This window comes from Pinus tabuliformis, chromosome 6 (assembly GCF_031772625.1).
Source record: "Pinus tabuliformis cultivar Carrire ecotype Pingquan chromosome 6, CPIR1, whole genome shotgun sequence".
Classification (NCBI taxonomy): domain Eukaryota; kingdom Viridiplantae; phylum Streptophyta; class Pinopsida; order Pinales; family Pinaceae; genus Pinus; species Pinus tabuliformis.
This window is the reverse complement of record NC_142292.1, coordinates 236,781,509-236,796,733: the sequence shown is the minus strand read 5'-3', so window position 1 is coordinate 236,796,733 and position 15,225 is coordinate 236,781,509. Positions and strand designations below refer to the sequence as shown.

Genomic DNA, 15,225 nt, shown 5'->3' with positions numbered 1-15,225 from the left:
GGATATTCGAATGGAGGGGTAGTAAATGAGGAGGATTTACCTCATGTAATTCCTCTCCCTTGTCATATTCGAGTTTTTACCAAGGTCTTTACCATAGTTCCTTGCTTTTATCTTTTATCCCTACATTTTCCTTGATTTTATCCTTTTTCCTGCATTACATGCACATTAGACCAAAAAGCAAACTATCCAACTCTAACTCATCTCATAAACAAAATATAATCGAAAGTATGAAATAAGTTGTGAGAATAGTTAGTTTGACTAAGCTAGGAGGTGAAATAGGGTCAATTAAGGCCGATATAATTACTCAATGATGAGGCTCATCAACAACATATACCAATATTAAAATGAGTTACAAGGCAGTGAAACCTCAAGATTCTACAACAAATACTACATTAACAACTTATGAATTGATTATGTCACTCCATGCATTAGCAGGTATTTCTTCTCTACAAACGCTTAAAATTGAAGGCTTTATTAAGCATCGACTAGCGGTGTTATTGAGTCATAATGGAAGTATCATAATTTCTTCCATAAAAGGGTTGTTGTGGTCACACATGTTTTTTTGTAGGCCATATACAATTTTCAGGTTGTAACAGCTGATGGGGGGACCATGAAATGTGAAGGACATTGAGAGAACATAAAGCTTAAAATGGGGGACTATCACGTTAAAGCTCACATGCTTTCCATTTAAATGGGAGGTTGTGACACCATCCTCATAGTTAAATGGATTAGAACACTAGGCCTTATTACTATGGACTTCAAAGAGTTATATACGAGCTTCAAACAAAATGGACATACTCATATGCTCCATGGGCTCTAGGAAGGTGCTCCTACTATCATCTCCTTGCATATAATGATGATAGTCTTAAATAAGGGACACCATGGGGTAGTTTTTCAATTCAATGCAATCTAGTCCATTGAACCAAGCCCTGCCTACATCTGTCCTTATATGCAATATTTGTTGAGTCACCAACAATATGTGTTTGAAAAACCCAAGGAACTAACCACTTCTCGAGGTAAGCATGACCATAGCTTCCTGTTGATTTTTGGTATCTATATGCCTAATGTCCACCCCTATTGGTATTGATTTGCACAAAAGAATGAGATTTAAAATATTTTTAAGGGGCTACTAGAAGTAGGCATGATTCATTGGAACACTAGTCGTTATTCATCCCCAGTGGTCCTAGATTTAGATAAAGATGAGGACTCGAAAATGTGTCCCAACTTCAAGGCCCTTAGCATGATCACAATCAAGGATACATTCTCCATTCTAGTAGTTGATGATATACTTGATGAACTATATGACACATAATTCTTTACCAAGTTGGATCTTTGCTCGGTCTATTTCCAAATCCAAATAAAAGTGCCACACATTCCCAAGAAAAATTTCAGAACCCATGAAGGTCACTATGATTTTTTATTTTTATGGTCTTTGGTCTTTGTAATCGCCCATCCACCTTTCAAAGTATCATGAATCACCTTCTCAATCCAGAACTAAAAAAATTTGTCCTAGTATTTTTTGATGATACACACATCTACAGAAAAACATGGGAAATACAACTTCAACATGTTGACCACATATTGCAACTTGTGAAGGATAATAAATTATTTTTCAAATTGTCCAAGTGTTATTTTGGAATTGAAGAGGTGGATAACTTGGGACACATTATAGGTAACAAAGGAGTATGGGTTGATCCAAAAAATATTTAGGCAATGCAATATTGGCCACAACCTCGAACCTTGAAAATTATATGGGATTTCTATGTTTCACTAGATACTATCGCAATGTTTTCTAAAATTAAGGACACATTGCATGACCCTTAACAAATATTCTAAAGAAAAATGGATTCCTATGGATAGAAGTAGCTCATTAGTCCTTCTTGGATCTCAAATAGGTCATATGTTCTAGGCCGGTCTTGGTCCTCGCATATTTTACAAAACCCTTTGTGATCAAATGTGATGCTTCAAGGACTAGAATTTGAGTAGTCTTAATGCACGAAGGTTGGCGTATCGCCTTCACAAGGAAAAATTTAAGTTGCAATAATTTGGATCAATCTACTTATAAGAAAGAAATGATGACCATTTTACATGTAGTAGACACTTGGTGAACATAATTGCTTGGATCAAGTTTCCATATTTGAACTCACCAACATAATTTGAAGTATTTTATGGAGCATCACTTATCGTCTTTGCCGCAAAATAAATGGCTTACCAAAATGTTGGGCTATTACTATGAGATAGTCTATAAGAAGGATTGAGACACTATTGTAGCCAATTCCTTGTAAAGAAAATTTGAGGAATATGACACCCACCTATTCTTATCCTGTCCCATACCATCTTACATTCAGGAGGCACATAAAGAATGGTTTTCCCATCCCTCTCTTTCTAAGTTGATCTAAATGTTACAAGTGCATGCTACCCCACCAATGGGTTAAACTTTGTAGGAAGATATTATACTCCACTCTCAAACCATGCATCATAGTAGAAATACACTCCTCACCCATTGCGCTAACCACCTGTTTAACATTAATTAATCACGCTTAATAGTTAATTAGAGTAGATTTTAGTTCGGTGTACTTTTAGCGGTCCCTCCAAATACGGGAATTCCTCCATTTTTAGTGGGATTAAGTGGAGTTCCTTTAATTTTAGAGGAAATTTACTATGGAAAATAGTTTTGACCATGGTTGGAGAAAAATTCTACCAAATTGAGATCATGAAAAGGTGTTCCTAGCTGATTTTGGTGTTTTGAGCACATAAGTAAGTTTTAGGAGTAGTGGACCATTGTAAACAGACCGTTTTGCCATTTTGAGCCAATAGAGAGGTCCAAGCCATGGAAGTTGGACAAAGGATATGCAACCCACGAGCGGTGAACTCCTTTGTCAAAACACTGTGTTAAGTGTTCAATTTGATGGTTTGATCTACATTTGATTGTTGTTGTTCAACACTTGATTTTTATGTTATTTTTCTCATGAAATTAAGATAACACTTGAAAAAATTTACATGTTTACATTCACAAACACCATAAGGAAACCTATGCACATGAAGCAATTAACAAGCATTTGTTTATAAATCTGAAGTTGAAATTAGCACAACAAAACTAACATTCAACAATAGATCAATCTTGGATGGATCACTTCGTAGAAATAGGCTTCAACAACCAAGCAGATATTTCAGTCATATGTCAGAATTTATTCTAGAGTATTAATCTATTTTTTATTTGAGTTCTATTCATCTTCTCACCTTGTATCTGACAGGGGGACAATTTATGGTCATATTCAATATTTAAAGAAACAACAAGTGAGCCTCATCCATAATGTGAACCTGCTGCTTGAGCCTACAACCAAAGATAGCCATATCAACATTTAGAGTTGTAGTGAGACACAGAGAAGCCTCTGAACATGCATATGGCTCGGGGCCTTCCTTAAATCACTGTAGCTTGCAGACATCGATTTCCAGAATGAAGGTCTCCCTCTTCAAAGCAAAATACTTCAACTTCCTACCAGATTTGGAAGAGTTCTTAGAATCACACTAATCATTCCTTTGGCTGGTTTCCTTCCTTAAACCACTATATGTTGAATCTCTCCCTATTCAAAGCATTAAGGATCACTTCCTCTAGCAAAAGATTTCAACTTCCTTCCATATTTGGAAGAGTTTTAGGAACTGCACCAAGTGTTCCAATGTTGGTGGTCAACCTTAAACCACCACCAATTGAGACCTCAATTTCTCCCACCTTATACATTCATTTGAGATAGCACATTCATTCTATTACTGTCATGAATTATTGTATTTTTCTATTATAGCTCTCTTCCTGGACTTGTATATACCCATTCAAATTAAGGATGGTGGAAAGTTGGACACCTAATCCACTAAGGGCTATGGTGTGGAATTTGAATAGTCAAAGGGAGTTCAAGAGACCACTTGGAATATGAAACCAAGCATCATTATACTTGTAAAAATTTACATCATTGTGAATAGTAATGTATTTAACAGTTATCTTAATCGATTGTGTATTATTTTGGTCTATGTTTAAAAGTATGGCCAACTCCCACCTTCACCAACTTCTTATCTTCTAAGATATTCCAAAGTGAGGAAGTTGATAAGATGCTTGAGAACTAAGCTGCCACTCTCACACTTCTAAATGATAATCTCCATCAAGAGCAAAATAGGATGAAGGAATATGCTTACCAACATCACTCATAAAGGTCTTTTCAAGTGGTGACCGAGTGTTTCTTCGACTCCAAACTTATAAGCAAACATCTCTCAAAGAAAATGGCTTCCAAAAATTAACTCCAAAATTTTATGGGCCTTATGAGGTGATTCAATGTATTAGTTCCATTACCTATAAAATAACCTTACAATATAGTTCAAAAATCCACCCCATCTTCCATGTTTATTGCCTCAAGAAACTTACGGGACACAATTGTAAGGTATAGACCATATTGCCTAGATTTGATGAGGAACGTTCTATTTGGATCCTACCGAAATGGGTCTTGGCTTCATGAGAATGACATATTTGTGGTCGTAGTATCAAGGAAGTCCTCATAGAGTAGAAAGACAAATTACGAGAAGATGCAACATAGTAACTAGAAACTATTCTCCAAAAATTTACATATGTCTAGCCTTGAGGACAAGCCTAGTTTTGAAGGAAGAGGGCATGTTAGCGTCTAACCCTAACCCATTTATTAATATAATAAGACAGATAGGCCGTGTAAAGGTCATGATTAGTTATTTTAATAAATAAATCATTCAAGCATTGAAAGTGTTTGACTTACATTATAAAAGTGTGACCACAATTAGTAATAACATGACATCACTAATAAATAAAGTGGTTCGCCCACATTGTGTAAGGGACCATGAGTAGCTAGGGTTTTTGGTCTCAAGAAACTATATATTGTCGAAGATAGTAAGAGAATTCTTGTCTTGTGTTGTGCAATTGAGCTCTATTCTATTGTAGGTTGCCCCCTGGAAGAGGAAAATGAACAATATTTATGTAGATCTTAATAAAATATTTCCATTGTTATCATCTCATTGCCCTACTTTCAGTGATATCTCTTGCATAATTCACATGTATGATATTTTCTATAGGTCAAACATACTACATTCCTTAGATATTTTGTATAATCTATATTATATTGGGATCATCTCATTTCCATACAAGTAGAAATATTTTGTATGGTCATTAAGTTAATAGCCATATTTTCGTACCTTTTTCTCTCCACTTAGCCACTTCCCACAAAAGAAGCCTATTATTCTCTTCCTTTAGTAGTTTGAAGTCCTATTTTTGTTCCTCAAAGGAAAATCTCATACTATTACTTTTCGTAATAATTTTTATTATAATCACCATGGCTATTAATTTCCATTGAGAAACTTTCAACTTTTCTATGGTCCTTCCCATAATGGCTTTCTTAAAACTTATTAGATTTTTTAGGTGGTCCATTCGATAATGGATTTTTTAACTCTTAATAGATATTTTTGAGATTATTTCATAGAAAAATATTCAATGTCTTCTTAAAATATATCCCATTCTTTAATTACGAATTATTTCAAATATTTACATTTAAATGAAATAAATTAAAAATGAAGTGCTTTATGTGTTATTTTCACCCTTATTTATTACAATAAATAGAGGAGAGGGGTGAAAGGAGCCACTTACACGAACCTAACAAAATATGTCAATATTGTCTAAATTATGTTACTAGAAACATGCCAAAACAATTAGAAATTAATTTATTCACTAATTTATTATTCATCTATCAAAAATTTAACTATAGAGTTCCAACATCATATATATGCAAGCCCTCTAACTTATCTTGAAAAATGTTTTGCTAAATTTTTTGGCCTATGAGAAACACTGAACAATTTTCCCTACTATAGTACAAAATTAAAAATTCCATCACACATCTTGTGATTTCATGTAAAACCCCACTATACATAATTCTTTTATTTAAACAAAAATACTTTAAACATTTAGTAAAGTAAAGACCTTACATAATCCTTCAGAGGAAAATAAAAATAAAAATGCTCCATTGTGTGGGAGGAGTAACTATACAATTCTATTAAATTGTTAGACCCATTAGTAACTCCTAATATCCATATTTCTTAAGATCAAAGATTTCAATCAAAGAAATAATTGAAATAGGAACTCCCCTACTACCTTATATTTAAACATGGTTTTTCTAATATGAGCTAGTCTTATGTTGACTCTAAACTATACCCTTTCAAGATAGATTAATTTGTTGAGTCTATTTAAAATCATCTCCCTTTCCCCTTCTCCTTACAATATTGTTTAGAAACAATTTAATTTCTATAAAACCCATCTAAAATCCTCCCATTATAAAATATTTTTATTGAGACTATTTTTTCCTCCCTGTGTCCTGCCAACTCTTTTAGAATTCTAAACATAAATTCATAAGAATATTTCTCCACATACTTCAACTTCCCAAATTAAATATCATTCCAAACTAGAATACTACTTTATATCCCTCTCACATAATCATAATTAACCAATGAGGATAAACTCCTCAGCACAATGCTTAGAAATATAGAAATAATTTACATAGACGTACAATTTGCATATACAAAAACAAAAAGGTATATTCATATATGTAATATATTCACATTCATAGCTCTATGTCTATACCATTAGATAGGTCACATTTTAAAATTACTTCCAAAAACAATTTATTTATTGAAATTATTTCTTTATGTAAGAGTATTTAATTACTCACAAAGCTTGTGTTAATGTACAAGTATATAGCAATGAACCAGCCTAAGTATGCCATCTTAAGGGAAACATAGCCACTAACTAAAGAATAAAACAAAGAGTGTGTCTTGGCAACAAGGCCTACTTAGGTACCCATGTATAAACTCTCATAATTGGAGAAAGAGAGGAAAACCCATAGGAAAAAACTCCCCCCAAAAAGGGAGAAATATGCAAGCACCCAAATTATGACGGAGTTGAAATTGTAGATCCATAACGATTCACTAAATCTAAATAACGCAGGCCTACTCCAATCAAGAAGTATGAAATACTAGAGTACTTGGAATCTGAAGATGAGAGCCATGAAACCTCAATGAGGTCGGTCAATCTCTAAAGTAGGAATGTTGCAGAGGTACAAGGGAACCAAACATTGTCAACTTCTCCAAAAAATTCTTCAACGAAGCTAGATGTTAGTAAAGAACTAAGACAAAGGCTTGAAAACACCATCAACCAAAAAATAAACAATGAGGCATGTCAAGTATGACCAACTCAACTGAATCACTGTACAAAAGCAATCCTATACAACAATATTTGTCACCATCTAACTGCCCCCCCTAAAACACTACTACTAAAGGAGAAAGAATCAATAGTCTACATTGTGAGCAAATTTCCCCCCATGAAACACAACTGATGGAATAATCGACAATGAGCGACTAAAGCAAAATGACAATATGAAGTCTTCGATAATTGGTTCAAATGATGCCACACGCATTCATTGATCCACAATTCATTCTTTCACTTCTCTTTTGTAACTATGGGAATGTTGGACTACTAATTGATCAATAATGTGGATGCTTGGGTAATTTATTTTGATGAGGATGTTCACATGGCTCAATTTTTTCCTCTCCAAACTTAGACTTGCCTGAAAAAATACTATCATTTGGAATGACATAAGCATCCATGTCATTGATCTATCTATCATAATCAACAAGAGAATTTTCTTCAAACACCTCACAATTGGATGTAGGTGATGACTCAACAACATGATCGTATGCAAGGCCTCACCTTGATCTCTGCACTACAGCATTAATAGGAGAAATAATTCCCTATCCATTCTTCCCAAGTCTTCCACCAATATATCTAATTTTATGATCCAATACTAGTCTTCTTTTCAAAAATGGGTGTAATAAGAACATTTGATTATTCATGATCATTAGCATCAACCATATGACAATCAACATCATCAAGTGTGGAAGAAGGAGAACTTGGAAGCTCAACATCAACAGTCCCCATCTTAGATTTATGAAGACCACTAACATCGAATTCAAGTTCATTCTTAGGCTCTTGGAGCTTTTGAATATCTTCATATTTCTCATATACTTGTTCTAACAATGCATGATGATCTTGCTTCAAAAAATGACATTTCTCCATCAATGTTTCTTTCAAACAATCAATCTCCATAATGTGTTGATTTTATTTCTCTTTTAGTTGCTTCTTCAAATTTGAGTAAGATAAAGTCTCAACTTCCTCCTGCAAGCAATCAAGGAGATCAACCTTCTCTTGAAATTTATCTCCAAGCATTTGGAGATATTTTGCCATGGTTGATTCCAAGTTGTCCACCTTCTCTATTTCCTCAACTACTAATGTTTCGAAACTATTCTTAAGAGTTGCATTATTTGCTTTCAAAATGGCTACCACTTACTGTAATTGAAAAACCTCTTTACTTAGTTCATCTCCTACCTTCTTTTCACTAAGATCTTGTAATATTTTACCAATCTTCAAAATAACCTCTTTACTTAGTTCATCTCCTATCTTCTTTTCACTAAGCTATTGTAATATTTTACCCATCTTGAAAATTCAAATTGAAAAGGTATCTCCCTCTCATACCATGTAAGAGTATTGAATTACTCACAAATCTTGTGTTAATGTACATAGAAAGCCTCCATTATATAGAAATGGAGGAGCCCCACTGTGTGACAATGTGTGACAACTCGGTACATGCAAGTCCCTATATGAGTTTACAACTCACCATAGTTAACTCATAGGGAAATGAAGCATTTGGAAAAACAAATTCCAATACTTTATTTTCTTCTTTTTTTTTACTTTAACGGTTATTTGTTTTGAAAGGCGGCAAAACAGATGCCGCGTACTTGTTACACAGAGTTCAGATATTACACACTATTTCTTGTCACATAGTCTTTCTTATTACACAGAGAGGGCTTCGCTCTTTGAAACAACAGGTCCTTGGAGGTGCTTTGCAGGTGCGGAAATGACTGAACCGCCTTTTGGAGGATTTGAATCGCTGAATCCATGAGAGGAGGTGCTTTGAAACTGCTGGCTTTGATTGGCCTGCCTTTTGATGACGGAGATACAACCAGATTGCCTGAATAATATTTGCTATGTTCGGTGTGTTGCTCTGTTCAAACGTTTAGGACCTATGCCTGCTTCTCTTCCTTCCACTAAATCCATGGCCATATGAAAAACCAACCGCCTTTTGGTTGATCTAGAGGTAAGCAAAAATGTTTCGGCGCCGCGGTTTGGGGGAGCGATTTAGAGCTAATGCTGCAGCAAAGCCCACTGTGCCTAGAAACTGGACTTGTTGTCTACTTTTCTTCATCTATTCACATTCTGGCATATGCAATTACTGAGGATTGAGCTTCCCATACAACGAAGGGGGCTGAGCATCTAGAGCCTCAATGTTTTCTGTATTGATTGCCTGCTAGCGGATCCTGGTGCGAGTGAAGGCTTGCTGATTCAGAAACAGTTGATCAGGGAATGGAGGACGCCTGGAAATAGCCTGATGCAGAGTCCATTGTTATTAGTACAGATGCCATTCCCCAGTGCAACAGAGTGAACAGGTTTTCTGAGCGTGAAGGCCTTAAGAAGATTAAGGGATGATACAGAGAGATTCTTCAGAATTGACTGAGAGAGTTCTTTGGTTACAAGCCGAGCCAAGATTGGCTTCCAAATCCGCTTGTGAATTTAGATGGCTCAGAATATGATAGAAGGATATTTTCCGAAACTTGGCTAGGATGGATCTAATTTTCTTGAGAATGTGGACTAAATGGATCTGCGATGGATTCGACAATAAGTTCATCGCTTGAATGATAAGCCTGGAGTCTCCGAAGACCGTTAGAGAATGAATGTTCTGATTAAGAGCCAGAGAAAGCCCCTGCCACAAAGCCAGAGCCTCAGCTCTGTTATTAGATTCGATTCCCAGACCCCAATGATACCTGAGCAGAGTAGAGCTGTCGGGATTCAGAAGAACTCCACCCCCACCCGCTTCCCCAGGGTTGCCTTTAGAGGCCCCGTCAAAGAAGAGACAGTGGTCATCCAGAGCAGACCGCCACTTTATAAACTCCTGTTCTTCCAGGCGAATTTCCTACAAAGCATGGCATGAGGCCGGAGGAATATCATTGGTTTGATAATTTGGAACAATATCTTTCAGCCAAAGCTCCTCCTCACTGTCCAGAATCACTTCATTCCTTAAAGCTGGATTAGCATCCAAAGTCTCTCCCAATAAAGCTTTAATTTTGGAGATAACGTTGTTTGAAGTGCAGGTTTCACCCCTGAACAATCTGATGTTCCTTTCCAACCATAACTTCCAACATGTAAATTTAGGGATCCACATCCAAGCAGTCTTAAGCAGGTTTTTTTTATTGAGGCAGAACGAAGATAGCTTGTCCCATTCGTGAATCAGTTTTGGCATATTTCTTGGCAGCTCCACCTTGTCAGCCCTTGAACTCAGAACCCCCTTCCAAACTGCTTTGGCAAAAGGGCACAGCAGTAACAGGTGATCAGCTGTTTCTTCCTCTGACATACACAAAGGGCATCTGGTTGGTCCTTCCATTCCACGTTTTCTCAGGTTATCTCCTGTGAGGATACTGTTGTGAGCTAACGTCCAGCAGAAGAAGTCTACTTTTGGGAGCGAAGGGAAGACCCAAATAAACTTCCATTGCGTTGGATCAGGAGGGACATTAGGAACAACAATCAATCTTTTGTAACCTTCAGCTACCGAGAAAGAACCAGAATGGGAGCCCCATCCTCTTTTGTCCTTGGCTGTTGCTGAAATGGGAGATTTTCCTTGAAGTTTGTCTAACAGTACCGAAGCTTCAGTTTGCAGGCGGTGTGGAACCTCTCCCAGATTCCAGCTGTCCCACTGTCTACCAGAATCCTCCGTCCATGTGGATATGTGCCAAAGGGTTTCCATGTTTTTGGACCATAGCCAACTTTTAATATTTGTCAGGCCTTCTATATGGTTCAATGGATGATCTCCTAGAATCTGGTCTTCCCAAATTCTGATTTTTTTCCCATTTCCTGGGATCCAATAGAGATTGGGATTGAAATGCTCCAGAGCAGCTATACATAACTTGAAAATTGGAGACCCTTTGGTGATTTTTGGCGGATGATCCAAACATCTCAATCGCTGACCTTGAAAATATTTCTTCCACAAGACTTTCTTGCTCCAGCTTATTTTCCCAGCCACTATATTCCAAAGGATTTTAGAGCCTAAAGCGAGATTTTGTGCAGCCAAATCTCTCATTTGTAGACCTCCTTCCAGGATTGGTCTCTTAATGGTATCCCAATTAACTAGACGAAGTATTCTTTCATTATTTTTCCCCCCTTCCCATAGGAATCTCCTCAACATTCCATCCATTTTACTGAGAAAGGTTTTGGGAGCAAGTAGAATGGAGCTCTGAAGCAGAGGCATGCTTATTAGAACAGATTTTATAAGAATTATTTTCCCAGCAGTGTTCAGCCAGGAGGCTCCCCAGGCTTGAATTCTGTGCTTAAGTTTGTCTAAGAGGGGCATCCAGTGGGCAACTTTAGGAGTGGACTTGAATATTGGTATCCCAAGATATTTAAAGGACTCCCAGGTCTGACAGACTTTCATCTCCAGGAGCCTGGCAATGTCAGCCAGATCTTTGACCGAGCAGTTCCAGCCATAGATTGTGCTTTTGGAATAGTTTATCTTGCTACCGGAGGCCTCCTTATAAATGTCCAATTCCTTCTTAAAATATCTGGCCTAATTGATGCTCGCTCCTCCCAGGAGCAGAGTATCATCGGCAAATTGGGCATGGTTTATGTCTTTAACATTGTGCACCATTCTGAGGCCTGGCAGAGTTTGGACTTGTTGACAAAATTCTAGCTGGAAACTAAGCACTGAGGCTTGGATAGCATAGAGGAGAGGGGACAGTGGGCAACCTTGTCTTAATCCCCTAGATGCATTAAAAAATTCAGTAGAACGACCATTTACCAGCGGTGCAATCCAAGGAGAGGCAATGCAGGCTTTCACCCAATTTATGAAGGTTATTGAGAATCCCATTTTCGTCATAACAGTGAACAGAAAGTCATGCCTCACCCTGTCAAAGGCATTTGCCAAATCGAGTTTTATTACCATTCCTTTTTCTTTTCTTTTGCCACTTGAATGAACTGCCTCTTGAACCAGCACAATATTATCCAGTATCTTTCTCCCTTTGATGAAGCCTGCTTGGTTCTCCGGAATGATGTCCGGAAAAATATTCTTGAGTTGAATGGATATAATTTTGGTAATCAGTTTATAGCTAGTATTACACAGCGAAATGGGACGGAATCTACTGAAATCTGAAGCTCCTTTCTCTTTTGGTAGCAATGCAAGGAAGGCTGAATTGGTACTGCCTCCTATCTTTGGGCAAGATTGAGACTTCCTTACCATTCTCAGTAGGTCTTTATTGATAGTTGACCAGCAAGACTGAAGGAACCTAGTAGTGAACCCATCAGGCCCTGGCGCCTTATCCGGTTCCATGCTATCCAAGGCTTTCTTGAGCTCATCCATGCAGATCGGTGCAGTCAGCATAGTATTGGCAGAGTCTTGTACACAGGAGGGGATTAGATTATACGGATAGGCAAGAGGATCTATTGGAGGGTCAGCAGGCGCTGAATAGAGCTCTTTGAAAAAAGTGAAGGCTGCTCTCTTGATGCCTTCAAAATCTTTAACTACTGCATCTTGGGAGCAGATTTCTGATATATTTTTGAATTGCTTGCGAGCTTCAGCTTGCTTGTGGAAAAAACTAGTGTTTTTGTCACCGGCCTGTAACCATAAGTTTCTGGATTTTTGTCTCCAATACTCCTCTTCGTCCCTACTAGCTTTGTGGAGGGCTTTTTGCAACTCAACTTCTTTTTGGAGCAGACTTTGGGTGACAACAGAATCCTCCATTGATGATTGGAGGGCAGCAAGGTTTTCTAAAGACTCTTTTCTCTTGGCAGCTGGAGTTTTCAGAGTTTTAGCCCACTCCTTGAGCCTTCTCTTAAGAGCTCGCAACTTTTCTTCCCACACATAGAAAGGGGATCCCTGGATTTGCCGGTTCCAAACTTCAGAAACCACCTCATGAAAACCCTCTTGCTGAATCCACAAAGGGCTAAATCTAAATGGAATGGGGCCAAGAAAACCATCCATGGAAAGCTCGAGACTGATGGGTTTATGATCGGAGGTGCAGTTAGGAAGGATTTTGGATGAGGCCATTAGACCACTGGTAAGGAAGGAGGTTTGGACGAGGAATCTGTCCAAACGAGCAGCTATATGGCAGGGACCTAATCTTTTGTTAGACCAAGTGTATTTCCCAGCTGAAGGTTTGATATCCTCCAGATCCCAGCCAATCATTATATCTTCTACCCATTCTCTAGGTGGGTCCCTTACAGGAGAACCACCTTTTTTCTCTTCAGCGGCTAGAGTAACATTCAGATCCCCTGCAATAATGATGTTTTCTAGATTGTGCAATAATAGAAAAGACTGAAGCGAGTCCCAGCAAATGTTTTTCTCCGTTGGAGAGATCGGAGCATAAAGGTTGAACATACTTACTTGTTGACCATAGTCTTTGTGGAGTAGCTGAGTGAAGATCCAGTGTTGGCAACTTTCTTCTTGAATCAAGTCATATTTGGCGTTGTCCCAGAAGGAGGCAATCCCACCAGAGGCGCCTCTAGCACTGACAGCTCTACCAGGGCCTTTGCGCCAGAATGTTTTGCTGGAGTGGAGAACGAGAGTGTCCTCCAGCTTTGTCTCCTGGATGAGAAGGATTTCAGGCGAATATAACCTCACAATGTCTTTCAAGGCATCTTCTTTCAACTTGCTACCTAATCCTCTGCAATTCCAGGAGACGTATTTCATTATTTACTAGGTTGGGAAGGAGTGGCTCCTTTTGGAGCCCTGTTGTGCTTGCGCCCGGATCTGGTGTTCATCATTCCTTTGAGAGTTTTCTGGGAGCCTTGAAGAACATCCAGGTAAGTTTTCTCCTCTCTTTGTTTCTTCTTGGATTTCCGGCCCCTGGTCGATTTGATAGGAGTTATTTGTGAGCTGTCTGATTCAGAGTCTCTTTCTTCTGATTCTTCCCCTGAGTCAGATGCAAGACTAATGTGCTCGTCGTTGCCTGCGTTTCCCCCTTGATCTGCCTCTGTTAGGGGTACATTTGTTTCTTCTTCGATTTCTTTCCCTTTCTTCGATTGATCTTCAGTTTCTTCATGGTTCTCTGAGTCATCCGCCTTTTCCCCTGAGGAGGGGCCTTCATTTGGAACTGGTTTGGTCTTGTCTTTTGACTGGAGATTCCCCCTTGGTCTTGATTTCTTCTGCTCGTTTGGCTTTGAGACTACCTTACCCTTTTTTATTTCTTTCCAACCTTCTTCTTCCACTTTGTCCCCTGATGGTGCTTTGGGGTAGTTTCATTGAAAATGACCATGCTCATGGCAGATTTTGCACTTAAAAGGCAGTTGCTCGTAGTCTAGCTTCTGGAAGTGGTGCCAATCTCCAACTGTAAGTTTAATGGCTTCCGGCAGACCAGCTTCCATGTCAACTTCCACGCAGATTCTGGCACAGGCGTATTGGCCCTTATTATCAGCTTTGTCGATGAATCTGCCCAGTCTGTTTCCTATCTTTTGCAGAGATTGGAAGCTCCAGCAGTGAATTGGTAGGTTGGGTAGCCGAACCCAAACAGGGACCTCCTTTGGGACATCGACTGAAGGGTCGAAATCGGGGGTCCATTTGTTGAGAAAGAGACCTTGGTTTCCCATGAAATATGGATTGTTTCTGAACACCAGATCTCGGTCTTCCTTGGTAGTGAATTCGAAGATGAAAAAACCTCTTCTGACCGGATAGCAGATCACGTTATTGGGCAGCAGGGGCCTCCAGTTTCGTTGAACCCATTCATCCATCGATTTTGCTGTTGGCCAAAGACCCATAAATTGCCCCACTAAACCTCTGTCAGCCAAGGCAAGGGCGATTTTGATAGTTTGATCTTCCGGCAATGCAATTTCTGGGATTTCATCAAGCTTTTTAATGAACTTCGGGACTTCTGGCTGTGATCGTTTTTTCCCCTTCTGCGATAGCAAGCTACGGAAGGCCTCTGCAGATGATAATGGAGGGGTGGGAGAGGGCTCCGCACCCCCTGGTGCACCCATGGCGGCGGGCAGTCCTGGCTGCGATCTGACCTAGACGAGAGCTCGCAGAGGAGCAGAGCGCGCGCAAAATCCCTTTATTTTCTTATAGATTTAAAAAA

At 38.6% G+C, this 15,225-nt stretch overlaps 1 protein-coding gene across 1 annotated transcript; it reads right to left on the bottom strand.

Annotated features, from left to right (window-relative positions):
- Positions 1-10,082: 10,082 nt before the first annotated feature.
- On the bottom strand, positions 10,083-13,844 carry LOC149258275 (uncharacterized). Its single transcript, XM_089408836.1, has 2 exons — positions 12,393-13,844; positions 10,083-11,396 (listed from the first exon to the last, which is right to left on the bottom strand). Exons 1-2 carry the CDS (start codon positions 13,842-13,844, stop codon positions 10,083-10,085), a joined length of 2,766 nt encoding a protein of 921 aa, XP_089264962.1.
- Between the last annotated feature and the right edge of the window lie 1,381 nt (positions 13,845-15,225).